The sequence below is a fragment of the Delphinus delphis genome, chromosome 19, assembly GCF_949987515.2.
Source record: "Delphinus delphis chromosome 19, mDelDel1.2, whole genome shotgun sequence".
NCBI lineage: Eukaryota > Metazoa > Chordata > Mammalia > Artiodactyla > Delphinidae > Delphinus > Delphinus delphis.
In genome coordinates, this window is record NC_082701.1 from 48713700 (window position 1) to 48739527 (window position 25828).

General features: G+C 44.2%; 1 protein-coding gene and 1 pseudogene across 1 annotated transcript in view; one reads left to right on the forward strand and one right to left on the reverse strand.

The window, feature by feature from the left end:
- The window catches only part of SMTNL2 (smoothelin like 2), a 30867-nt gene extending 26689 nt beyond the window's left edge, over nucleotides 1-4178 (reverse strand). The window contains exon 1 of the mRNA XM_059996691.1: nucleotides 4082-4178. Within this exon, the coding sequence (XP_059852674.1) occupies nucleotides 4082-4149 (68 nt within the window). The 5' untranslated portion in view covers nucleotides 4150-4178. The remainder of the gene's footprint in view (nucleotides 1-4081) is intronic.
- A 9967-nt stretch (nucleotides 4179-14145) lies between these two features.
- On the forward strand, nucleotides 14146-14626 carry LOC132414541 (proteasome maturation protein pseudogene; annotated as a pseudogene).
- The last annotated feature ends 11202 nt before the right edge of the window (nucleotides 14627-25828 follow it).

Genomic DNA, 25828 nt, shown 5'->3' on the forward strand with positions numbered 1-25828 from the left:
AGGAGGCTGGAAACGCTTCCACACACCTACTCCAGCCCCAGCCCCACTCTCGGATGAAGGGCCGCACCGGTAGGTCGGGAACCCCTGGCTCTAGGCCCTTCTGTTCCAGAATCCCCAAGGACCCCAAGCCCCTCAGGGCCTCAGGGGCTCGGCTCCCTGTATTGCCACCCCTCCACACACATCAGTTCTGACTCATCCCCACCCCATCTCCCAGCAGCTCCCATCTCAGACACCCTCCAGGTGTCTGAAACATATGTTTCTCTGTCTCCCAGCATCTGCGTCTGTTTCTGTCTTTGCACCTTTCTGTCTAGACTCTCCGTATTTCTGTGTTTCTCTGTATTTTTTGTTCTCCCCTCAGTCCTTGCTCCTGTGTCTTTTTCCATCTCTCTGTTCCCTGGACATGAAGTGGAACTATGGAGTGGTGTGTTAGCCCTTCGGTCTGCAGTGAACAGATTTTTCCTGTTGCTGGGACTGGGCTGGGAGAGGATGGGAGAGAACAGAACCCAGTGCCCCTGCTGCAGCTAGGCCTCCCTGGTACCCTCAGCTGCTGTTGTCTGAGCCAGACCTAGGTCAGCCCCACGGCCACATGAGCAGACAGAGAAGAAGTGGGCAGAGCTGGTCTGGGGCGGGAGGCTGTGTCAGTGGGCCAGATCCCTGAGTCTGCCACTCCTCTGTCCCTCTTCCTCATTCCACGCCTAGTTGTGGAAAGTCATACCACAGCCAGAGTTTGACTTCCTAGCCCCCACTCCCATGTGCAAGCTGGTGTCACACACACACACAGCATAGGGGAGTGGCTCAGAGTATAGGACTCTGCATCTCAGTCATGGCTCACTCATCTTTGGACCTCAGTTTTCCTATCTGTAAAATGGGGATTATAAAAATAGTATCTGTGTTCTGGGATTGTTAAGAAGCATTCAATTAGTTCATGTCTGTAAGGCCCTTACAAATAAACGCCCTGTGTCTGGCACACAGTAAGTGCCCTATCTGTCTGTCTGTCTACCTATCTGTTACATAAAATTAATAAAATTAATAAATATGCATGCATGCTTCAAACTTGACTCTCAATAAAAATTATATGTTGCTTTCACCTTTATCCTGTTGCCCCAGGCTGAGCCAGACCCTGGTCACCAGCAGGTCCAAACAATCTTGATGTGAGTAGTTGTTAATTCAAGTACAGGAAAAACATATAGCTCTGGGTGTGTGCATTTCTACAGATCTGCTTGTGGAACCACATGTCATTAATAGCAGCTGTATGACATGTGGAGAAGTCGCCATTGCTTCTGGTTGAAGACGGTGGAAACCATCTCCTTCTGCTCCAGACACGTAGACGTGAGATTGTTAAAAATTAATGAGGGGGACGTGTCTGTAGACAAGAAACGGAGACTACTCCGTAAAAGAAAGAAGACAGGAGGCCGCAGGGAGAGAAGGGGCTGAAGCTGGCAGTCCCCAGGGGCTGGGAAGAGAGCAGGGCTGTAGGGTGTGGGCCATGGTGTAAATGCTAAGCCAGGCTGGGACCTAAGCCTGGCTGGTGTCAGGATCTGTGGTGCCAGTTGTGATGATAAACCAGAGCAGCTCTGTCCACACTTCAAGGTCGTGGCAAAAACTGAAGCCACATACCTGTGGTTGGGCCCTCAGCAGAGCCACTAGGCTTCAAGGGACTGTCCCAGAAATGTGTCATCCACATGAGGTTGGAGGCCCACAGTGGATACTTCTGAGAAAACCCTGGTCTGGAGCCCAGCCAGATACAGACCAAGCTGAGGCCACTAGCAGATGGCCTTGGGTTTTGCAGAACCTCCAGATAACCTCACAACCAAGAATCACAGAGCACTGAGGAAGCCAACACACTTGGCAAGTGGAAGAACTGATAGCTGAGAAAACAAAGTTTTAGAGCAATCTGAAAAGCCTTTAAAGTAGGTATCTTTAAGGTCCTCAAAGAAACCGCAACCACAAAACAACAAAAGGAGGTCGTGAAATAAGAGTAGGACAGATGACAGAATCCATTACAAACATGGGAAATTAAAATTACAGATAATAAAAAACTGAAAAGGTGAGCTGAATATCTTAACTGAATAGAGCTGGAGAGAGACATAATGAATTAGAAGTTTCGAGTTGAGGAAATCTCCAAGAACATATGACTAAGAGATCGAGAGGTGGAAAATATGAAAGAAAAAAATTAGACACGAGGAGAATAGAAACAGATGTATCCGGAACAGATATATAGAAAGAGTGATGGAGAGAATTGCTAAAGAGGTCATGGCTGAGGACTTTCCAGAAATGAAAAAAAAAATCCATAAATCCTTAGACTGGGAAAACTCTTAGCACATCCTAAGCACGGTGAACAAAAAACAAAAAAATCTATACTAGTTTCACATTTTAGTAAAACTTCAGAACATCAAGGATCAAGACAAAAAAATCCTAGTACCAGAAAACAAGGAATAAGAATATGACACCAGAGTCTTCATCAACAGTACTAGAAGCCAGAAGACGATAAAATATTTTCAAAGGAGTAAAGGACAACAAAGCTGTACCTAGAGTTGTGAACACGGCAATACTATCGTTTAAGAGTAATGGCAGATTAAGTACATTTTCAGACATCACTTAAATGGAAAAATGAACTTGGAAAGAAGCAGTGGGTTGGAATAAGAAAGAGTGAGAAGGGCTTCCCTGGTGGCGCAGTGGTTGAGAGTCCACCTGCCGATGCAGGGGACACGGGTTCGTGTCCCGGTCCGGGAGGATCCCACATGCCGCGGAGCGGCTGGGTCCGTGAGCCATGGCCACTGAGCCTGCGCGTCCGGAGCCTGTGCTCCGCGACGGGAGAGGCCACAACAGTGAGAGGGCCGCGGACCGCAAAAAAAAAAAAAAAAAAAAAGAAAGAGTGAGCAAATAAATCAGCTAAATATATTGGCAAATCTAAATAACTATCATTAATGTTATTATGTTTAGTTCCTGGTCCTAACATTTCAGATCACAAGAACATGGGAGCTGGAAGGGAAGAGTATGGAGAGCAGTCATGAGTATCATGTATCCCAAATGAACTTATTTACAAAACAGAAATAGACCCACAGACACAGAAAGCAAACTTATGGTTACCAAAGGGGAAAGGTGGGGGAGGGATAAATTAGGAGGTTGGGATTAACATATACATGCTACTATACATAAAACAGACAACCAACAAGGACCTACTATATAGCACAGGGAACCATACTCAATATTTTGTAATAACCTATAAGGGAAACTAATGTGAACATTTATATATATACACAACTGAATCATTTTGCTGTGCACCTGAAACTACCACAGCATTGTAAATAAACAATACTTCAGTTAAAAAAAAAAAAAGATTTCCATGTATCAGGTGCTGCTGGCGTCCTCACTCACATCCTCCCTGCCGCTCCTCTGATTTCAGCTAAAGCTGCAACCAACTCTTCCTGGGGGGCTCTGGATGACAGGCTCAGTTTTCGCTCCAGGGCTTCTGGAGTTAACGCCTCCAGAGGCGGCCCTCAACCTGGGGGCATGGGAGCTGACGGATAAATGCTTCTCCCGCTAGCTCTTCATGTGGACAATTTTGAGAGGCTTTCTACAGGCTCCTCAGAAGGTCCCCACTGGAACTGAGCCCAAATTGCCCACTGCAGAGACCTCAGTATCACACTCATAGTGGTGCTTTCTCCATCCCTCACTCTCCCGGTCTCTCTCTCCAGCTTCCTGCCGTGATTCCCAGATCAACCTTCTAACGCAAGAGTCCTTATCACAAGTTTTGCTTTCAGTAGGACTCTGAGCTAAGACACTAAGGTTCTTGTCTTCTTCAGAAGGATCATAGAGATGCAGATTGCTTTTTTACTGAGATAGTTTACAGCCATTAAGTAAATTTTGCAGATGTAAAGTCAGTGGTTTTTCATATATCCACAAAGGTGTGCAACCATGACCACTATCTAGTTCCAAAACATTTTCATCACTCCAAGCAGAAATCCTGTACCCGCTAGCAGCCATTCCCCAATTCCACCACTAACCTACTTTCTGTCTCTCTGGATTTGCCCATTCTGTATATTTCATATACATGGAATCATAGAACACGTGGTCTTACGTGACTGGCTTCTTCCATTTGGCATGTTTCCAAGGTCCAACCATGCAACATGCATTGTGGTCCTTCATTCCTTTTCATGGCTGAATGATATTCCATTGTATGCCAGAGCAAAATATGGAGGACAGGATGAAGCTGCAAGATAGTTTGATAATCAGGAAGTAGTAACACAAACATGTCGTTTAGAAATACAGGAGTAAATATTTTACTTTATTTTTTACACCAAATTCAATCAAATTCATTAACAGACATTTGAAATGCGAAACTATCAAAATGATAGAGATCAACATAGAAAATCTACATGACCTTGGGTTTGGTCTGTAGATCATGAGTTTTGAGTTTTAATACACAACACAAAAAGCCAATCCACAAAAGAAAAAAGTAATATTGTGGACTTTATAAAATGAAAGATTTCTACTGTGTAGGAGTAAATATTTCAAAAATCAACTCCAGAGGAAATAAGAAAGTGATTGCCAAAAAAAAAACCCGTAACCCAACAAACATCTTTTTCTAAACAAACATTGAAGGAAATGACCTCATTCTTTATGTGCATGTATAACTAATGGAAATAAAAACTAAAATTAGAAAAAGAAAAGGGAAAAAAACATGGTAAATAGAAGATACAAAATAAGATGTCAAAGTAAGTCCAAATATACCCATCACAATGCATTTAAGTGACTTAAATTTACCTATTAAGAAAACGAAGCCTTTCAGAATGGATAAAATCCAATCATATTCTACTAACAAGAGCAAACTTGTTGCTAAAAAGCAACTATAATATGGAAATACTGACATAGGAACGATGGACAAAAATATCCTTCCCAGGCAAGAACAAAAGAAAGAGGAAAGCTGTTGTGGCAATAGTGAGGTCAGACAACACAGAATTCAGAACAAAAGGCATTAAGATTAAGGTGGATATTTCATACTGATGAAATGAACAATCCGCTAACAGGATTCAGCAGCCATGAGTGCGTCAATCGTGTTCTTGTTTTACTGTGGTACAAAACACATAACAAAATTTACCACCTCAGGGCTTCCCTGGTGGCGCAGTGGTTGAGAGTCCGCCCTGCCGCTGCAGGGGACGTGGGTTCGTGACCCGGTCCGGGAAGATCCCACATGCCGCGGAGCGGCTGGGCCCGTGAGCCATGGCCGCTGAGCCTGCGCGTCCGGAGCCTGTGCTCCGCAACGGGAGAGGCCACAACAGTGAGAGGCCCGCGTACCGCAAAAAAAAAAAAATTACCACCTTAACCATTTCTAAGTGTACAGTTCAGTGGTGTTAAGGACATTCACATTATCGTGCAATCACCACCACCATCCATCTTCAAACTCTTTCCTCTTGCAAAACCGAAACTCTGTACCCATTAAACAATAAATCCCCATGTCCCCCTCCCTCTAGCCTCTGGAAACCACCATTCTATTTTCTGTCTCAGAACCTGATTGCTCTAAGTACCTTATGAAAGTGGAATCGTACAGTATTTGTCTTTTTGTGACTGGCATATTTTACTTAGCATAATGTCCTCAAGTTTCATCCACATTCTGACAGTGTATGTCAGAATTTCCTTCCTTTTTAAGGCCAAATAATATTCCACTGTATGTACGTACCACATCTTGTTTATCCATCCTCCATCCATGGACATGGGCTGCTTCTGCCCCGTGGCTATTGTGAATAACGCTGCTATGAACGTGAGTGTGAACGCATGTGTCCATCAGTAGTCAACCAATGGTCACTTATTGAAACCTCACTGTCTTCTAGGTATGGCTCCAGGCGTGGGGAATACAGCAGTGAACAAGACAGCAGTCTGCCCTCCAGAGGCTTATATTCTAGTGGAGGGACTCAATATGCAGACAAATGGTGCAGTCACGTGACAGCAGGTGCTGGTCAGTGCCATGAGGAAGATGAACCCTGTGGTCCATGAGCGACTGTAGTGAGCTGGGGGCTGTTTTATCCAGGAGGGTCTGAAAAGGCCTGTCCAAAGAAGGTGAAATTTGTGTTGAGACCTGAAAAGTAAGATGGTGGCTAAGACCTGTATAGGAAAGAACATTCCAGGCAGAAGCAGCAGCAGGAGCAAAGAAGCCCGAGCCTGGATCCAGTCTGGAGCGTTAAAATGCTTTGAGGACGGTGAGGCTGGTGGACAGCAGAAAGATGGGCAGAGGCTTGAGGACGGAGAGGGAGGCAGCGGTGAGGGGGTGGGTCCATAGGAGGGATGGCCTTGAGGGCAGTGGTACAGGGGAGGGAGCTCTGGAAGGTGTCAAGTAAGGGGAGGACCTGGTCTCCTTTACTGCCACGTGGAAGGTGGATTTCAACAGGGCCAGCGTGAAGGTGGGGATTGCAGTGAGGCATGTGCCTAACTCAGCCCTGAAGTGGGGAATGCCACAGCTGGTAGCTCTACAAGGAGAAGTTGAGAAATCCATTAATCGCAGCAGGCAGTTTTAACCTCTGGGTGAAAGAGAGTCTCTCAGCCCCGCCCGTGTTGCCCTGTAGCCCCCACTTTTTCCCCGGCCCCCGTCTTCATATCACCTCTCTCTTCTTCCCAGAGCCTCTAGCGCCTCCCAGCCCCTGAACGTCACTGACGGTTCTTCCAGGCCCTAGCATCCTTCCAGTGAGCCCCCAGCCTTCCTGGCCTCTCCCAGGCTCTCCCAATTGACCTCTTCCCTCCTACGCCCCCTATTACCCCTTTTGGAATCTCAGCTCCTCTCACCTCCTTAGTTCCTTCCATTCCCAGTCTCTCCCTAGCAACTCAAATCCCCAAATCACCCCCAGTTCTATTTCATAGCTCCCCTAGTCCTTGCCTAACCCTCCCAGACACTCAGTCTTTTTATACCGCCAGCCCTGAGCCCCACCAACTTCCTCCCATTTCCCAGAGTCCCTCCAGGACCCCCGCTCCCCGTTTGGTCCGTCTGCTTAGAGACTCATTTTCTAGTTCCTCATGTGGGACCAGAGCACCTTTATTTATTTTCCAGTATTTCCCACTTGCCAGAAGGGCCCTCACACTGAGACCCTTGGTTGGCCAGATATGAGTAAAACACAAACACGGTTTTAATGCCACCTCCAGCCACCCCCGGACCCAGTGAGGAGGAAAGGCAGGGTCGCCCAGGCTCCCTTTCATTTCCTACCCCAAGCAGGATGAGAGCATGCTGATCACAGGGGGGGGACAGGGCCCATCCTGGCAGCCAGGGAGCTCCAGGTCCAGCCAGCGGAGACTCCTAGCGGCTGCCACCACACAGACCCAGCCAGAGCATGGGGCCTGCTGCAGCAGGTGGCCACAGAGCGGGGGACCAGAGGGGTCTGTTTTTGGAAGGGCTGTGATTTATCAAGATGGCCAGCCCTGGTTGCCTCCCTTCCCATCTGTCCTATCACCACGCAATTCCTCCAAATTCTTCCCAGCTCCCCCATCCCTTCCCAGACCCCCAGTCCCTCAACCTCACCCATCCTCCCAGTCTCTCCAACCCTCCACAGGGCTTCCTAGTGTCTGTCCCACCCCCCCATTTCCCCTCCGGTCCCTGCCATTTCCCCCAGGGCCCCAGACCTCCACCTGGGTTAAGGCTAGGGGACTGGGATCCCCAGAGGACTGGGGCTAAGAACTGATGTGCTTGTGTGTGAGAGGAAACTACCCAAGGCAAGGGAAAGAACCATCATAGAGGAGTAGACCAAACATTTCTGGGGCTCACACAGGGGTAGGAATAGTCCCTGTTTCCACCAGTCAGAACGGAGAGGCCTCGTAATATACCAAGCATTGGGTAGAGTCTTCAGATGGGTCATGCATTTCAACAAAATGAAAAGGCAACCCATGGAATGGGAGAAAATATTTGCAAACCACATATCCGAAGGGGTTGATATCCAAAAAGGATAAGGAATGCATACAACGCAAGAGCAAAAAAAACCCAATTATAAAATGGGCAAAGGACCTGAATAGATATTTTTCCAAAGAAGATATACAAATGGCCAATATGAAAAGATGACTGACATCACTAATTATCAGAGAAATGCAAGTCGAAACCACAATGAGATATCATTTCACACCTGTTAGGATGTTTATTATCAAAAAGACACGAGGGACTTCCCTGGTGGCACAGTGGTTAAGAATCCGCCTGCCAATGCAGGGGACATGGGTTCGACCCCTGGTCCAGGAAGATCCCACATGCCACGGAGCAACTAAGCCCGTGCACCGCAACTACTGAGCCTGCTCTCTAGAGCCCATGAGCCACAACTACTGAAGCCCATGCGCCTAAAGCCCATGCTCCACAACAAGAGAAGCCACCACAATGAGAAGCCTGCGCACCGCAACAAAGAGTAGCCCCTGCTCGCCGCAACTAGAGAAAAGCCCAGCGCGCAGCAGCAAAGACCCAATGCAGCCATTAAAAAAAAAAAAAAAAAATGAGATAACCAATGTTGATGAGGATGTTGAGAAAAGTGAATTCTAGCACTCAGTTGGTGGGAATGTAAACTGGTACAGTCACTATGGAAAACAGTACAGGGGTTCCTCAAAAAATTAAAAATAGAACTACTATATGATCCAGCAATCTCACTTCTGGGAGATTCACATCCAAAGGAAATGAAAGCACTGTCTCTAAGAGATAACTGTACTCCCATGTTCGTTGTAGCATTATTCACGATAGCAAAGATATAGAAAGAACCTAGGTGTCTGCTGACAGATGAATGGATAAAGAAAATTACACACACACACACATATGTGCGCGTACACACGCACACGATGGAATATTATTCAGTACCTCGAGGGGTGGGATAGGGAGGATGGGAGGGAGGCTCAAGAGGGAGGGGATATGGGGACATGTGTACGCATGTGGCTGATTCGCTTCGTTGTGCAACAGAAACTAACACAGTATGGTGAAGCAATGACACGCCAATAAAGATCTATTTAAAAAAAAGAAAGGAAGGAAATCCTGTCATTTGCAGATTCATGGATGAACCCGGAGGGCATTAAGCTAAGTGAAATAAGCCAGACAGAGAGAGACAAGTACTGCATAATATCACTTACACGTTAAAAAAAAAAAAACTCCAACTCATAGAAACAGAATACAGTGGTGGTTGCCAGGGGCTGGAGAGAGGGGGGGATGGGGAGAGGTTGGTAAAAGGGTACAAACTTTCAGTTGTAAGATGGATGAGTTCTGAGGATCTAATGCACAGCATGGTGACTACAGCCGATAACACACTATTGTATAGTTACTCTCTCAGCAGACCTTAAGCTTCCCCCCCACCCCCAACAAAGGTAACTATGTGCGGTGAAGGATGTGTTAATTCGCTTGACTGTGGGAATCCTGTCACAATGTCTATGTATATCAAATAATGTTGTACACTTTAAATATATTACAATTTAATTCGTCAACTATACGTCAGTAAAGCTGGTGGGGAGGGGAATAAGGATGATGCATTAGTAGTAGGGCTAATTAGTCCCAAAATAAAGGCTTCCTGCCATAACAAAGTATAAAAAGAAGCCTGAAAGGACAACCTGAGTCACAGGTGAGTTAACCGTATGCCAGAACAACACCCAGCACTCTTTAAAGGAAAACAATAAAACACAGCACGTAAGATTCAAGAAGATAAAATCCACAATAGTCAGCACCCATTAGAAAATTACAAGACATATGTAACGAAACAGAAAATTCTGACCCGTACCTAGGAGAAAAACGAATAATAAGAAACAGACCCAGAGATGACAGAGATTATGGAATTAATAGATAAAGACTTTAAAACAGCTATTTTATTTTATTTATTTTTATTTTTTGAAACAGCTTTATGAGAGTATAATTGCTTTACAATGTATGTTAGTTTCTGCTAAAACAGCTATTTTAAATCTTAAAATATAATCAAGGAAATTCTGGCCATGATAGGGACAGAAATAAAAGATATCTAAAAGAAACCAGGGCATCCCTGGTGGCGCGGTGGTTGAGAGTCCGCCTGCCGAGGCAGGGACATGGGTTCGTGCCCCGGTCCGTGAAGATCCCACATGCCGCGGAGCGGCTGGGCCCGTGAGCCATGGCTGCTGAGCCTGCGCGTCCGGAACCTGTTCTCTTGCAACGGGAGAGGCCACAACAGTGATGAGGCCCGCGTACCGCAAAAAAAAAAAAAAAAAAAAAAAAGAGACCAAAATGGAACTTCTAAAGCTTAAATACACAATATCCAAAATGAAATATACACTAGATGGGCTTAAGAGCAGATGAAATATTACAGAAGAGATCAGTTTCCTTGAAGAAATTGCAATATAAGCTACCCAAGATAAAGCACTACGAGAAAAGACACTGAAAAAGAAGTCAGCAGAGTCGTGGTGGGCTGTAGGACAATATCAAGCAATCTAACATACTCCAATTACAAACTGGAATCCCAGAAGAAGAGGAGAAAATGGGGGAACAGAACAAGTATTTGTTTGTTTGTTTATTTATTTGGCTGCGCCAGGTCTTAGTTGCGGCATGTGGGATCTTTTAGTTGTGGCAGGTGGGATCTTTAGTTGTGGTATGTGAATTCTTAGTTGCGGCATGTGGGATCTAGTTCCCTGACCAGGGATTGAACCCAGGCCCCCTGCATTGGGAGTGCGGAGTCTTAGCCACTGGGCCACCAGGGAAGTCCCCAGAACAAATATTTGAAGAAATCGTGGCTTAAAATTTTCCAAATTAGATGAAGACTATAAACCCATAGATCCAAGAATCTCAATGAAACCCAAGCAAAGAAACAAAGAAAACCACACCAAGGCACATCGCAATCAGATTGCTAATACCAATGATAAAAAGAAAATCTTAAAAGCTGCCGAAAAGATTCGACTTCTAACCAAGATGGAATAATGAGGATTGGATTTACCCTCTTACTGAAACAATCTAAGAACAGACAAAATATATGAAATAACAATTTTCAAGACACTTGATTTCAGGCAACAAAGGACAGTGATCTCTGAAAGATGGGGAAAAATTAGGTGAACTCTACAGTTGCTCCAGTTCACAGATTTGGATGTACTATTGTAAGGTTCTTATGCTATACATGAGATGGTATAACATCACCGTAACCTATAAACCTGAAACCAACCAGTAACAGCAAGCTATAGCCAATAAACTAACAAAGGGGATAAAATGGAATCATAAGAAATATTTGATTGATCCAAAGAAGTCACAAAAGGACGATAAATGGGAAAAAGTAAAGTGTGAAATAAGAAGAAAATAATATAACAAGCAGAATTTAAGTAGAAAACATAACAACAATAAAGTCAGTTATGTCAGAAATGAATTCAAAAGCTGATTCTTTGAATTATCTATAAAATGGGGTGCAGGTGGGGGAATATAGGCAGATTGATCAGGAAAAAGGAAAAGGAGGGAAGACACAAATTATCAGGAATGAAAAGAGGACATTTCTACAGATCCTACAGACATCAAAAGGATAATAAGGGAATATTATGAAATACTTCATGCCAATAAACTTGTATAAATTGTATACCTTCTTTGAAAGACACATGCTATCAAAGTTCACTCAAAAAGAATAGCTAACCTTTCCAAAAAAAAAACAGAAACAAAAAACTCAAGGCACAAATGACTTCACAGATGAATTCTACCAAACAGTTAAGAAAGAAATACTAAAAATTGTGCACAGATTCTTCCAGAAATCTGTAGAGAAGGAAATACTTCCCAACTCACTCTATGAGGCCAGCTCCTGGCCTGGTTTTTCCTGATACCAAAACCAGCTAAGAACATTACAACAAAACTACAGAACAATATCCCTTATGCACATAGATACAAAATCCTTAACAGGATTTTAGCAAATCAAATTCAGTAATATATAACAAAATAAGGCATCATGACCATAAGGGGTTTATCCCAGGAGTGCAAGCTTGGTTTAACATTTGAAAATTAATCAATATAATCCAAATTAACAGTGCAAATAAGAACTACAGGATACTCTCAAAAGACGCAGAAAGAACATTTGACAATATGCAACATGCACTAATGATTTAGGGGGAAAAAAAACCACCTCAGCAAACTAGGAACAGAAAGGAACTTCCTCAGCCTTACAGAGGACAGTCAAGATAAGCCTACAACTAACATTATACTTAATATAAAAGGCTGAATGCTTTTCCCCTAAGATTAGGGGAGAAAAAAATCAGGATATCTGATTTTTTTCCTCCCCCAATTTCAGATATCTGTCTCACCTCTTCTATTCAAAACTGTACTGGAAGTCTTAGCCAGTGCAATAAGGCAAGGGAAAGAAAAGGCATACAGATTGGATAAGAAAAAGTAAAAGTCTTTGTTCACAAAACATGATTGTCCAGGTAGAAAATCTTAAGCAATCTACCAAAATACTACTGTAACAACTAAATGAATTTAGCAAGGTCTCAGGATCAAAGGATCAAGGTTAATATACAAAACGCAACTGTATTTCTTTATATTAGTGAGACATTAGTGGGACATTGAATTTTTAAAATATCATTTATATAGTATTTACAATAGCAGACAATGCAATACCCTACACAATAGAGGAAAACTCAAAACACTTAAGAATATATTTAACAAAATATATACCAAACATAGAAAATTACAAAATATTGCTGAGATAAATTTAAAAAGTTCTAAATAAACAGAGAGATATACCAAGTTGATGAATCATAAGACAGTATTATTGTTGATTCACCCCAAATGGATCTGTAGAGTATAACTATCCCAGTCAAAATTCCTGCATGCTTTCTTTCTTGAAAATTGATGAGATAATTCTAAAATTTAGCCAAAAAATGTTTTAAAAAGAAGAAATATATTAGAGGACTCAAACTACCCAATTTTGAGAGCTACCGTTATCAAGATAGCTCAGTATAAGGGTACAGAGACATCAATGGCACAGAATAGAAAGTCCATAAGTAGGCTCACACACACAGAGTCAAGGCTGGGACATGGGACCTGGGACCCTTTACTGGAGTGCTTGCACTTGCAGCTGGACAAATCTCACCTCCTCTCCTGGAGCAACCGAATACAAAGCAACTATAAGGGACTAAAAATAAGTTCATGCATGTGCAGTTGGGGCGAATTATGAACAATAAGATACAAAGAGGCCACAAACCAACTGCCACTTCTGAGGTGCTGGGAGAAAAGCAGGGTACTACGCATGATCCCTGCATACAGCACCACAAAGGGGTTGGTGGACCACCTAAGCTACACCTCCTGCCCAACCCATGGACCCACCCCTATTGTTATCCAATTTAAGGAGCCAGCTCGCGGCTCCTCCAGGAGTAAGCAAGGGCATCTGTTGCTTGTTTTCGCTCCCTCCTGATGAAGCCTGAATTTCTCATCTGGCCTCTTTTCAATTTCTATTGATTAAAGAGTCCAAGGACCCGAGTCCGAGTCCGTAGCAAATTGATTTTCAACAAAGGCTGGAAAGTGTGAAAGGGATTGTCTTTGCTACAAATGGTGCTGGAATAACTGGATACCTATATGCAAAAATAAAATGAACCTTGATCTGTACCTCACACCATACCTCCAAATTAATTCAAAATTAATCATAGACCTAATTATAAGAGCTAAGACTATAACACTTCTAGAAAAAAACATAGGACAAAAATCTTTGTGATCCTTTTTTTTTTTTTTTTGGCCGTGCTGCATGGCTTGCAGGATCTCAGTTCCCCAACCAGGGATTGAACCTGGAACACAGCAGTGAAAGCCTGGAATCCTAACCACCAGGCCACCCCCTTGGCAAGTACTACTTAGATAGGAAACAAAAGCAAAATGATAAATAGAACTTTATCAAAAATAAAAAATTCTGATCTTCAAAAGATATCATTAAGAAAAATGAAATGGCAAGCCATATTTGCAAAATACATTTATCCAGTAAAGTACCTGTATCTAGAATGTACAAGGAATTCTTAAAACTCAATAAAAACAGCTTACTTTTTTTAATGGGCAAAAGATGTGAATAGACACTTCACCAAAGAAGATATATGAATGGAAAATAAGCAAATAAAATGATGTTCAGCATTATTAGACCTTAGGGAAATGCAAATTAAAACCACATGAAATGGAAGTGAGCAGCAGGGCCGGCTGACAGTAATGGTGCTGAGAGGCTGTGTGCAGGGTGACTTGGGCTTGGATCTCAGCTAAAGGACAGTATTCCAGTTACTGAACTTTCAGCAAGTGGACATTTTGAAAGCCATGATCTTCTGTGAAAAGGTTTTTTTCTTGTGTGAAAAATGAACGTTTTCCCAGTCATCCTCTTAAACTGTCAGAAATAAAATTTCCAGCTCAACCAAGACAAAATGAATTTTTCTACACTGAGAAACTCTGGGGTCTATTTGCTCCACTAAATTTACAAATGGAATGCAAAGCAATGCAGCATCTTCCATTTCTTCCAAGCTCAAACCTTTCACTGGATATTTGAGGAATAATGACGAGCCTATTGGATTTGAAGATATTTTTAATGACACATCACAAAGTGAACTAATGGGAGAACCACACTTGGTGAAATATAAACTCAATTTCCTGTAACGCAGTGTGCTATTCATGAAAACAGAGGGACTTCTTCTTGTTTATAGTCATCTATTTACTATAATTTGGTGTACACAACATTAAAAGTACTGACACATTAGAAAAAAAAAAAACCAACAAACCCACATACACATACCCTAGAGTGGCTAAAATTTTTTAAAACTGACGATACTAAGTGTTGTCAAGAATATAGAGCAACTGGAGCTTTCATCCATTGCTGGTGGGAATGCAAAATGGTGCAGTCACTCTGGAAAGTAATTTGGTAGTTTTTTTGTTTTTTTTTTAAATCAAGTTAACCATACACTTACCATATGAACCAGAAATCCCACTCTTAGATATTTACTTAAGAGGAATAAAAATATGTATTCACACAAAGACTTGTACACAAATGTTTATAGTAGCTATATTCGTAACGATAAAAATTTGGAAACAACTCCATCAATGGGTGAATAAACAAATTGTAGTATATAGATACAATGAACACTACTCAGCAAAAAAATCTAGTAATACATGCAACAATATGAATGTTTCTCAACATTAATGTTAAGAGAAAGAAACCAAATTTGAGTGATTATTTGTTGTATGATTCCATTTATAATCTGTAGATCCTCAAAACATGATTCCTTTGGTGAAGGCAAATGTATAAGGATAGAAATCAGATTGGTGGTTGCTAAAGGCCAGAGGTGAGAGGTGAGGCAAAGGGCACAATGAACCTTTTTAGTCGAGGGAAATGTTCTTTATGCTGATTGTGGTGTTGGTCAACGGTGGTATATAGTTAAAATTGGTGAATTTTACTTTAAGTAAATTATACCTCAATTCATCTGATTTTTAAAATAGAATGCATGACAGACTTGCTGGCTACCACTGGTTTTTGTTTGTTTGTTTGTTTTTTAACATCTTTATTGGAGTATAATTGCTTTACAATGTTGTGTTAGTTCTACCACTGCTTTTGATAGTAAAGTGAAGACAGTTTGCTGCACTGGAAACGGTTCCCCTAAAATCTGTAGGAAGGAAAGTATGTGTGACTGTTTCCCTTGGACCAGATGTGAGCCATTGGAGAGCGAAGACCTGCATAGAGCGATAATAAAACCTGTCCAAGGGCGCCACCAGGAGGGCAGCTGAGACTTAGCAGCAAGAAGCTGAAGCCTAGGCCTGCCCGTGGGCCTAGGAGAGGTCAGCTGCCAGTCCAGACCAAGGATGAGACCTATGGGTGACAGACCCAGGTAATGGTGTGGGCTAGAGGGTTGGGAAGAACTTACAAAAGAGCCCCGCTAGATGAACAGTCAGCTTTATACACATGCCAGACCCGGGGAGATTGTGTGGCAGGTCACACAGCACTAGTCAGAATAAGACCTTTCTTGCCCCTTTCCTCCTCCCTTTCCCTCCCTCATTTCAACTCCAGAGAAAGCAAAAGCAGCCTAGTGAGTGAGTGAGGAAGAGGATCTCAGAGTGTAAGAGCAATGGGGGAATGGAAACAGGCATTTGTCAGACACACACATTTCCCCTCCCCCCGCCACCACTTATGCACACTTTTTCCAGCTGCATGCTGTCTACCCAAAACACATCGGGAAGGTGCAAGGGAGACATTTTTAACCTTAAACTTTTAATTTTTTTGACTTGTACTTTTTTTGCATTTTTTATTGTGGTAAAATATAAAATTTACCATTTTAACCATTTTAAAATGTATATGTATTTAAAATGTATTTAAATGTATAAATACATTTATAATTAAATGTATTTAAAATGTATAATTCAGTGGCAGCAAGTACACTTACATTGTTATGAATCCATCTCCAGAAGCTTTTCTTCATCCCCAACTGAAACTAAAAAACTAAAAATAGAACTACCATATGATCCAGCAATTCCACTTCTGGGTATTTACCAGAGGAAAACAAAAGCACTAATTCCGAAAGATACATGCACCCCTACATTCATTGCAGCATTACTTACAATAGCCAAGACATAGAAAAAACCCAAGTGCCCATCAACAGACAACTGGTTTAAGAAGATGTGGTATAAATATATACAATGGAATATTATTCAGCCATAACAAAGAATGAAATCTTGCCACTTGCGACAACATGGATGGACCTAGAGGGTATTACGCTAAGTGAAATAAGTCAGACAGAGAAAACAAATACTACATGATTCCACTTATATGTGGAATCTAAAGAAACAAAACAGACAAACAAAACAGAAACAGACTCATAAATACAGAGAATAAATGGGTGATTGCCAGAGAGGAGGAGAGTGGGGGAATGGACAAAATAGGTGAAGGGGTTTAAGAGGTACAACTTTCCAGCTATAAATAAATAATTCAGGGGTTTCCCTGGTGGCGCAGTGGTTAAGAATCTGCCTGCCAATGCAGGGGACACGGGTTCGAGCCCTGGTCCGGGAAGATCTCACATGCCGCGGAGCAACTAAGCCCATGCGCCACTACTGAGCCTACGCTCTAGAGCCTGCGAGCCACAACTACTGAAGCCTGTGCGCCTAGAGCCTGTGCTCCGCAACAAGAGAAGCCACTGCAATGAGAAGCCCACGCACCGCAACGAAAAGTAGCCCCCACTCGCCACAACTAGAGAAAGCCCGCGTGCAGCAACGAAGACCCAACGCAGCCAAATAAATAAATAAATAATTCACTGGGATGTAATGCACAGCATAGGGAATATAGTCAATAATATTGTAACAACTCTGTACGTTGACATATGGTAACCAGACTTACGGTGATCATTTCATAAAACATAAAAATATTGAATCACTATGTTGTACACCTGAAACAAATATTGTATGTAAATTATAATTCCATTTAAAAAATAGAGATATACAGTCCGGGGCTAGTACAACAGGTTGAAGAGTCCTCAAAGCGCAGGCTCCTTACCATACCATCCTAGTGTAGCTCCACCATCCCCATGGTCTAGGTCTAGAGTCTGGGTCCAGGCAGGAAGAAAGAGGAAAGGCAAAGGCTTTTGGAAAGATGGGGGAAATTGTCACTCAATCATTTTCTGTGTTCTGTGGTTCAGAAGAGTGTCCTGGTTGACAAAACCTGTTCTAAAAGACCAAGAAGCCAGAAGCATGGCAATGTCTCTAGGAAGGGCCAAACTGGTCCATGATCCTCATCTCCAAATACTGAAGTCACTCACACAAATGAAAAGACCTGAGATCAATTATCTAACTGGCTGAGCTTAGGCCACATGTGTGCTTTGTCAAACACAATCTTATGGGATAATTGTGGTTAAGCAAAAATTGGAGGGAGAGCTCCTTTGCCCAAAGCAGGATGTCTGAGAACACAGCTTCACCAACAGTCTCTCTCTGTAGTGTTCCCCAGGGGAGCCCAGGGAGCACAGTTTGAAAACAACTTATCCATCGTCCTCATTGTACAGATGGGAAAACTGAGGCCTGGGAAGAGGCAGGGGTGTGCACCAGGTGATCTGGGGCAGAGGTGGCAAGGGATCACAGGCTCCAACTGTGATCGGAGAGCTCTCCCATCCAGCAAAAGAGCTTTACAATTTGTAACGCGTTTTCACTGACAGGATCTCAAATGATGAAAGGAGGGCACAGAAGCAGGAACTGACTCGCCAGAGGGCACGTGGCTAATGAGTGACCGAGGCTTACTTGGACCTCGGGCTTCCAGATCCTGAAACCAGGATCTGTTGCCTAAAAGTATTTTTTACTTCAAAATTCATCTATAAATTTTTGCAAGCCTTTAAAAAATGTAAAAATTAGGAAGAATCTCACCTACTCCCTTGAAGCGGGAGGATTCGCTAACTGTAGCTGGGTTGTCACATTCTCCATAGGGAAGCTACTATAGACCTCGATGCCTCCAGCAATGCCCCCTGCACAGGGAAACCCACTGAATCTTCGGCCAGTCAGCACTGGTATACTCATATCTATTGCACATCATTGGTGTGTGTGTGTTGGGTGGGGTACGGTTATTTGTTTGTTCAGTAACATCAAATACTTGCTGGGCTCCAATTTACAGTGTCAGGGACTGTGTTAGGCACTGAGATTAGAGATGAATTAGACAGAGCTTCCTGTCCTCGTGAAGCTCAATCCAGAGGCAGACGGTACAGTTAAACCACAAAGTCATTTTAGATAGTGGAAAGTGTGGTGATGGAAATACGATGATGAGATACCAGTGACAGGACGGGCTGCCACTTTAGATTGAGTGATGGGAGAAGGCCTTTCGGATGAGCTGAGATAAAGGTGAACAACAAGAAGGTGGCAGTCATGTGAGTATCTGGGGAAAACAATCTCATCTGGTCTTTTTAGTGAACAGAGAAAAGGCCAATGTGGCTGGAGAAAAGGGGAAGGTGGTACAAGAAGAGCCCAGGGAGGTGGACTGGGGTCACATCATGTAAGACCCTGTAGACCACGGTCAAGTTCAAGTTCTGGAGAAAGGCAAGTAATTAGGCACGGGCGACCTAGGTGGGGCTTCCCAGGAGGCAGTGGAAGAGCGGTCCAGGTCCATTCATTGAAATGCTCCCGCGAGTGGGCGGCGCGGCCCGAAGCTTTGGCTTTAGCCAATCAGAGCCTGGGGGCGGGGCCAGAGCCAGCAGCTAGTCGGCGACCCCTGCGGCCTACCTGTTCCTCGTCGCTTCTAACTCTCACCTCCTCAAATGAAACTGGTTGTTCTCCGGTTTCCTCGACCACCACGAAAGGAAACCCTGGTCTTCAGCGTCCGGGCCCCTGAAGCAAGCAGGTGGACGCTGGCTCCCACCCTCCGGGATCGCTTTCCCCGGTGTCTGGTCTTGTCTGCGGTGGGGGGTCGAGGCGGCGGCCGGGGGCGTAGCAGGGAGCTTGATGAGCCCCAGAGCCAGAGGGGCTGCAGAAGCCCGAGGTGGGAGGCCACGGGACAGCCCTGTGGCCTGACCCTCGCAGGACAGACCTGCAGCTTGCTTTTTTCGCTTAGTACGTCTTGAAGGGTGTCCACGTGGAGACATGAAGTCCCACCTCCGTCTTTAAATTGCTGCATGATGCAGAATTACCAGTGCTTATGTCACCCACTCCCAAGCTAATGGACTCTTTAGTTGATTTTACTTTTCTGCTATAACTAATGGTCCTTCAGGAAACATCTTTGTCATTCTTCTTGTACCTGTATTTCTCTACAGTTGTCTAATTCCTCAGTCACAGGCAGGCCATCAGTTACATAGGTGAGTGACAAAGTTAGGCTGTGACTTAGAAGGTTTCCCCTGGGGAGGAGGGGAAGGGGGTTGGATAAATTCCCTAGGAATGGTTGTGGCCGAAAAAGCACAAAGGCCTTGGGGTTAGACATGCTTTTGCTTCCAGTTTTGATAGTTACTTATTGAAGACTGGTAGGCGAGACCCCCAACCCCCCGGGGCCTTATTTTCCTCATCTGTGAAGAGGGGACACTGGGGTGGTGGTGAGAGGGGCTGGTAGAGTGATTTGTAAGGTCTGTCGCACTGAGAAGGCCTTATATTACCAGCCTGTGGTCTAAAAGTACACGAGAGAGTTGACTAAAATAATTGCACAGGTGTATCGGTACCATAATGTGTGTTCTTATTGGTGGCTTAGAAAAGAAAGAAGACATTTGCCTTATTTCTCAGTAAGGTGGGCAAAACAAAACATTTTACTCTGGAGTTCGGGCAGAGAGCCTTCTCCCGTGGGGCCCTCCATCCAGGTCCTCGGGCCTTCGGCCAGCAGGTAACCTGAGGGCCGGGGACAGGCTGCCCACTGGCTGGGCCCAGACCTCTCCCCTGCCCCCATCTCCTAGCCAGACCCTGCTGACTGCCTGATCTCTCGGCCCAAAGCTGGGGGCTCAGATGAAGCCCCCGCCCAGCCGCGGCACTTCTGGGAGTTGGGTAGGGCAGGGCGAGAACAGTGGCCACTCGAACCCCACGGGGGCTGTCAGAACTCTGAGGGCCCGAGAAGGTGGGTCTACCTGGACAACAGCTTGGCCACCCTCAGGCCTTGGAGCTGTGTAGGTCCTGGAGCTGGGGTGACCACTCTGTCCCAACTGGACGAGACCTCTCCTCGTCCGGACACCTTAATGGGCCTGTCAGGTGAGTGGAGCCCTGGTCGACAACGGGTGCCTCACCTGGACCAGACAACATTTGACAAAGGCCTTAATGGGTGAGCAGAGCCCCGGGTGAGGAGGGGTTGAAGGGCAGTGGTTGTCATTTCTACCAGACCTTGATCTCAGGAGATAGAAATGGTAGAATAACAGACCATATTTGGCCAATGGGAAGTGCGCACCACCTTTTGGCTGGCTGTTTATAGAAGGCCTGTCTATATAATACGAAAAAGCTACTCACAACTCACCACCCTCCACCTGCACCACTTTTCAAAAGAAAACTTGCCCCATCTAGGCCTTCTAGATGTAAAGAGGTTGCCCACGGATAACAGTTAGAAAATCGCACACCTTGTAAATGCCTATTTGTTTTTTTAAAAAGTCGTAGGAAAGAAATGTCTTCTGGAAATGACATTTTGAAATGGAACAGTTAAATCACCTCTAGAGGTGACATCGGGGTGATCCAGGTCCACGTACGTCCCACACATACGTGGATTAGAGGACATGGAGTGGCAGACCTTGAGGAGGAAGGAAGGAAGCTCTGTGCCAGACTGGTCACACTTGGGAGACATTTCCATGTCATAACCATTGTTCTGTGTGTGCAATTTATTCCTCACTGCTGTATAAATAGTTGACAATGCTAAGTACTTTTCTGAAGTATCTAGTGGATGTTCTGAAGTGCCTGATATATGTTAAAAGTAGAGGTAGTAAAAAGGCATTTTGAAAGTATCTTTTTGTTAAGATTCATATGAAATACTGTTATTTTAGGGGGGAAGGGATTGGCCAAACCACCTTTCTGAACAGTAAGCACTGTGGCTGTGCGCTGGCTCGAGAGGGAGGGATGTGTGTGGATGTGTTCATATTTACATTTTGAGGCTGACCACTGATGTGTGTGTATCTCTTTCGGCTGTACTATAGAGATACATTGCTGAGTAAGTCAATGGAAACATATCTCCTTGCTAATATTTTAATAGTATACATTGGATAATGAATTCTCTTAGAAGCATTATACTTTGTGTACTCTGTTGCTTTATCTCTCTTTTTTTTTTCTGAGGGGGGAGGGTCGCCAAGCCACGTGGCACGCAGAGATCTTAGTTCCCCACCTAGGGATTGAACCTGTGCCCCCCGCAGGAGAAGCATGGAGTCTTAACCACTGGACCACCAGGGAAGTCCCTATATCTCATTTTTAATTGAACATGAAGGGACTGCAGTATTTTAATCATAACTGACAATATCTTTAGCTAGAGGCCTGTTGCCAATTTTGTCTTTTATGAAATGTTTGTCGCCAAGAAAGGCAGGATTACATTTTTTTCTTCTTGATTGAGTTGGTATAGTGTATTCTTGGTTATCAAAATACTCATATATTGAATAGCTTTGGGTCTTTGAAACAGTGAATATTCATGATGTATGAAAAAGCGTGATACATAACTATACAATCTTAATTACATAAAAATGGATGTTTAGTTGTGTAGGTACATACATGGGACCTAGAAGGACACGTCAAACTGTAAACTGTGATTATGGGTGACTATTTTTGCTTCTTGTGTTTTTCAGTTTCCTATTACGCACATTAACTTTTAAGAAATATTTTTAAAATCTGTAAACATTTTACTTTGAAACAATTATTTAGGGACTTCCCTGGTGGTGCAGGGGACTCCATGCTCCCAATGCAGGGGGCCGGGGTTCGATCCCTGGTCAGGGAACTAGATCCCACATGCATGCCACAACTAAGAGTTTGCATACCACAACCAAGGAGCTGGCAAGCCGCAACTAAGGAGCTTGCCTGCCGCAACTAAGACCCGGTGCAACCAAATAAATAAATATTTTAAAAAGCAATTATTTACTGTAAACAAAGGTGGACTCACACCCCGACAAGATCTTATTTTAAATCATTCAATGGTGAGTGCCTCTGCTGTGCCTGGCACAGTTCTACGCACGCAGGATACACAACGAACAAAGCAAAAATGTATGCTCTCAAGGGGCTTACACACCACCTGAGCATTTGAGATTTTCTGTGTGGCTGTCTAGACTGTTTTTTAAAATCTGTACTTTTGCAAATGTAGAGGAATAGGAATCAGATTAATTTTCTAAACACCACCCAGGGAAGGCAGGCAATCTCTGTGTGTGATATTCATCCAGTGAACTAATACAATTCTGTGGCCTCCAACTGCAAATCCAATTTTCTGTAGGTCCCCTCTCTGGAATAGCTCTTTGGGTCACTTGTATAAAGGCGTAAGTATCCATCAAAGAAGCGGACTATTTTGTGTTAATAAAAGATTGTTTCTATCAAGTTACCGCTGGTGACGTTTTTTTCTGAAACAATGACATCATCCTAAAAACATCATAACGATGAATTCATATTGTACTGTTTTACTCAAACACTTGGTTCTTAAGAGATCTGTTGGACCCGGCAGCATTTCTAAGCTAAACACAGTAAAACAAAAGTTTTCATTGCTCCTCTCCTCCACACGCTCCTGTGCTCAATGGAATTACAGTATGATTGACTCCAAATCTTTTTGCTGTGGGAGGCGATACGTGGTAAGTGAGAGAATGGCTTTGGAGTTGGGCTGGGTTTCAGGCTCACTTCCAAAGCTTCCTAAGCGTGTGACCTTGGGCAGGTTCATCATGCTAAGCCTCAGTTTTCTTCTCTCTCTAAAAGAGGGATATAACAGTCTCTACCTTCAAGAGCTGTAGTGAGGACTAAATGAAACTGTGAATTAATACCTATCGCATAGTAAACACTCAACCAGTGATCACGTTAATTATCTGTCTGGCATGGGCTGAGTAGTGGGGAGGGGAACTGGGTTCTTCCCGTTTTATCCTTAGGGTTGGGAGAAAGATTTCTGGGTTCTGAATCAGAAAACCGTAGTATTGGTTCTGCCACGAAATGGCTGTATGACTTTGGGCAAGTGACCTTCCTTTGCTGAGTCTGTTTCCTCATTTATTAAACAAGATAAAAGCCAACATTTGTTGAACGTCCAAGGGATAGGCTTATGTGTGGCATTACATGTATTAAATCATTGATCCCTCACAGCAGACCCGGGTGGGAGGCGCTATTATTTTTCCATGCACAAACAGAGCTGTTAACACTCGGGGGGACAGGGAATACTTGCCAAAGCGCACACAGCAAGTGAGGGGCAGCTCAGAACTCAAACCCAGGCAGCCTGGCTTGGAAGCCCAGGCTGAGGAATGTGGCCATTCACACCAGGTTCAGTGTCACACACCCCATCCCAGCATTATTAGTCTTTCAAGGACCTTAGTGATACACTGTTCAGCTTTTCCCATTTGACAGACAGCAGAAACTAAGATCTGAGCAGGATAAAGAACTTATGCAGGGTCACACAAATTAGTGGCCTAAGTGGACCAAGAACCCAAGTCTCAGAACCCTTCCAGCCCAGAGAGTCAGAGGTCCGCCCCTGAGAGTCTTTTCAAAAACGAAAAACTGCACTTTCATTGTCAGTTTGCCTGGGGTAACCGTTTACACCTTAGTCTGATCACAGCCCTACTTTCCTCCTATTTTCGTAAATTCTGAGGAGCTGACCCCAGTCACTTGGTGGCCGGGGCTTCATCAGCCCCGCCAACAGCTGAGAGGAGGCACTGGGGAGTCAGAATGTGCTTCCTGCTCGTCCATACAAGACAGGACGTGCCAGTTTCTTCTGCGCGTTTCTGCAAAGAACCGCATGCTCTCTGTGGACCCTCAGCGGGGGAGGCGTGTGGGAGCAGCCCTCCGGCCTCTTGCCCTGCACTGGAGGACAGGCGTGGATAAGCTGTCACCCAGCCAGGCCACAGGTCTGTGTCTCCACCTACCACGGCGCCTCTGAACGCGGTAAATTAAAAAGCGGATACCTGTTAAAAATCCGTGGGTTCGGATACCTCGTGTGCTCTGCACGTTCCCACTAGGACTCTCCCGGGCTTGTTGCTGCTTCGATTCCTCGGGGAACAGGAAGGTCTGTGCGGTAGCTCTCTGTGTGGTCAGGGGAATCTTTGAGGGTCCTTGAGACATGTTTTCAAGAGATCCACTAATAGCAAGACGTTACGTGCCTTTTTCACTTTAATTCTCTCTGGAGTTCTGCGGAGGCTCCCCGCACGGCGTCTGACGTTACGACAGACCACAGAAACCCGGATGAGAACACAGCTGTCTGCTATTAAGCGGGATGTGCAAGAGATTTGCAAAACTGGAAAACAAATCCACTCTTTTATGGAAAACATGTTCATAAAAATGTTACTTCTGTTAACATGTTTTCCATAAAAGAGTCCTCTATGCTTAGATCCTGTGTTTGGGGACGAAAGGCAACTAACCAGAACTGGTCCACAGCATGAATAAATCATTACACCAATCAATCAGTCAGTCTCCCAGGTGGTCTGCACTCCAGCTGAGCCTTCCCTCTCCCCTAAAGCAAGCTGCCTCATCTCTGGTCCACAGGCACTAGATGGCTCCCAAGGGCCCTTCTGGCTTCAGCAACTAAGACCTGGGAGCTCTCCTTAGATTATAACCAAGCAGGACCCTATGGGGCCTTTCTGGGACAGATGCCCCTTACCCTCTGCCACCTCTTGTCTGTAGAAAAACTTTAGCCAAAGAATAAATTTAATCAGACAAGAAAATGCAGAAAGAAATGCAAACAGTCAAAGAAGACAAAATAATCATAGTTTAACCATTAAGGAAAGTCAAGGACATATAGTTCCTCCTCAAGGGCTACAGATAATATTCTGAGCCATATCCTTTGAGCTGTTTTACAGATACTGAAACCTCCACCAGGTGGAAGAAGTAACCTACATGATGACCAGACTGTGGCCATGACATGAGCTGCTCCATCTTGCACAATTTCAAGAACTGGCCTCAAGGAAATGGGAACAAAGCGACCCTGGAACTGAAGATTAACTGTACTTAAAACAATCAAGATGAGGCTGATCAGACCTCCGCATGACCAATTTCAAGGTGACTGTTGGAGCTGACTGTGCTGTTCTGCATGTAGCCCCCCACCCACCTGTGCACCCCTAAAACTCCCCTTTAAAAGCTCTTGCCCCTGATCAACAGTGGGGAGTTGGTTCTTTGGGACATGAGTCCACCTTCTCCCCAGGATTGCTGGCTTCCTCAACAAAGCTATCTTTCCTTTTACCCAACACTTGTCTCTCAGTATTGGATTCTTGAGTGACAAGCAGCAGAACCCAAGTTTGGTAACAAGATAGGGACTCCACACCACTTGCCAGTGTTGATCTTTTCTGAATGTTCATGAAACAGGAACCATAGGCACCCAAC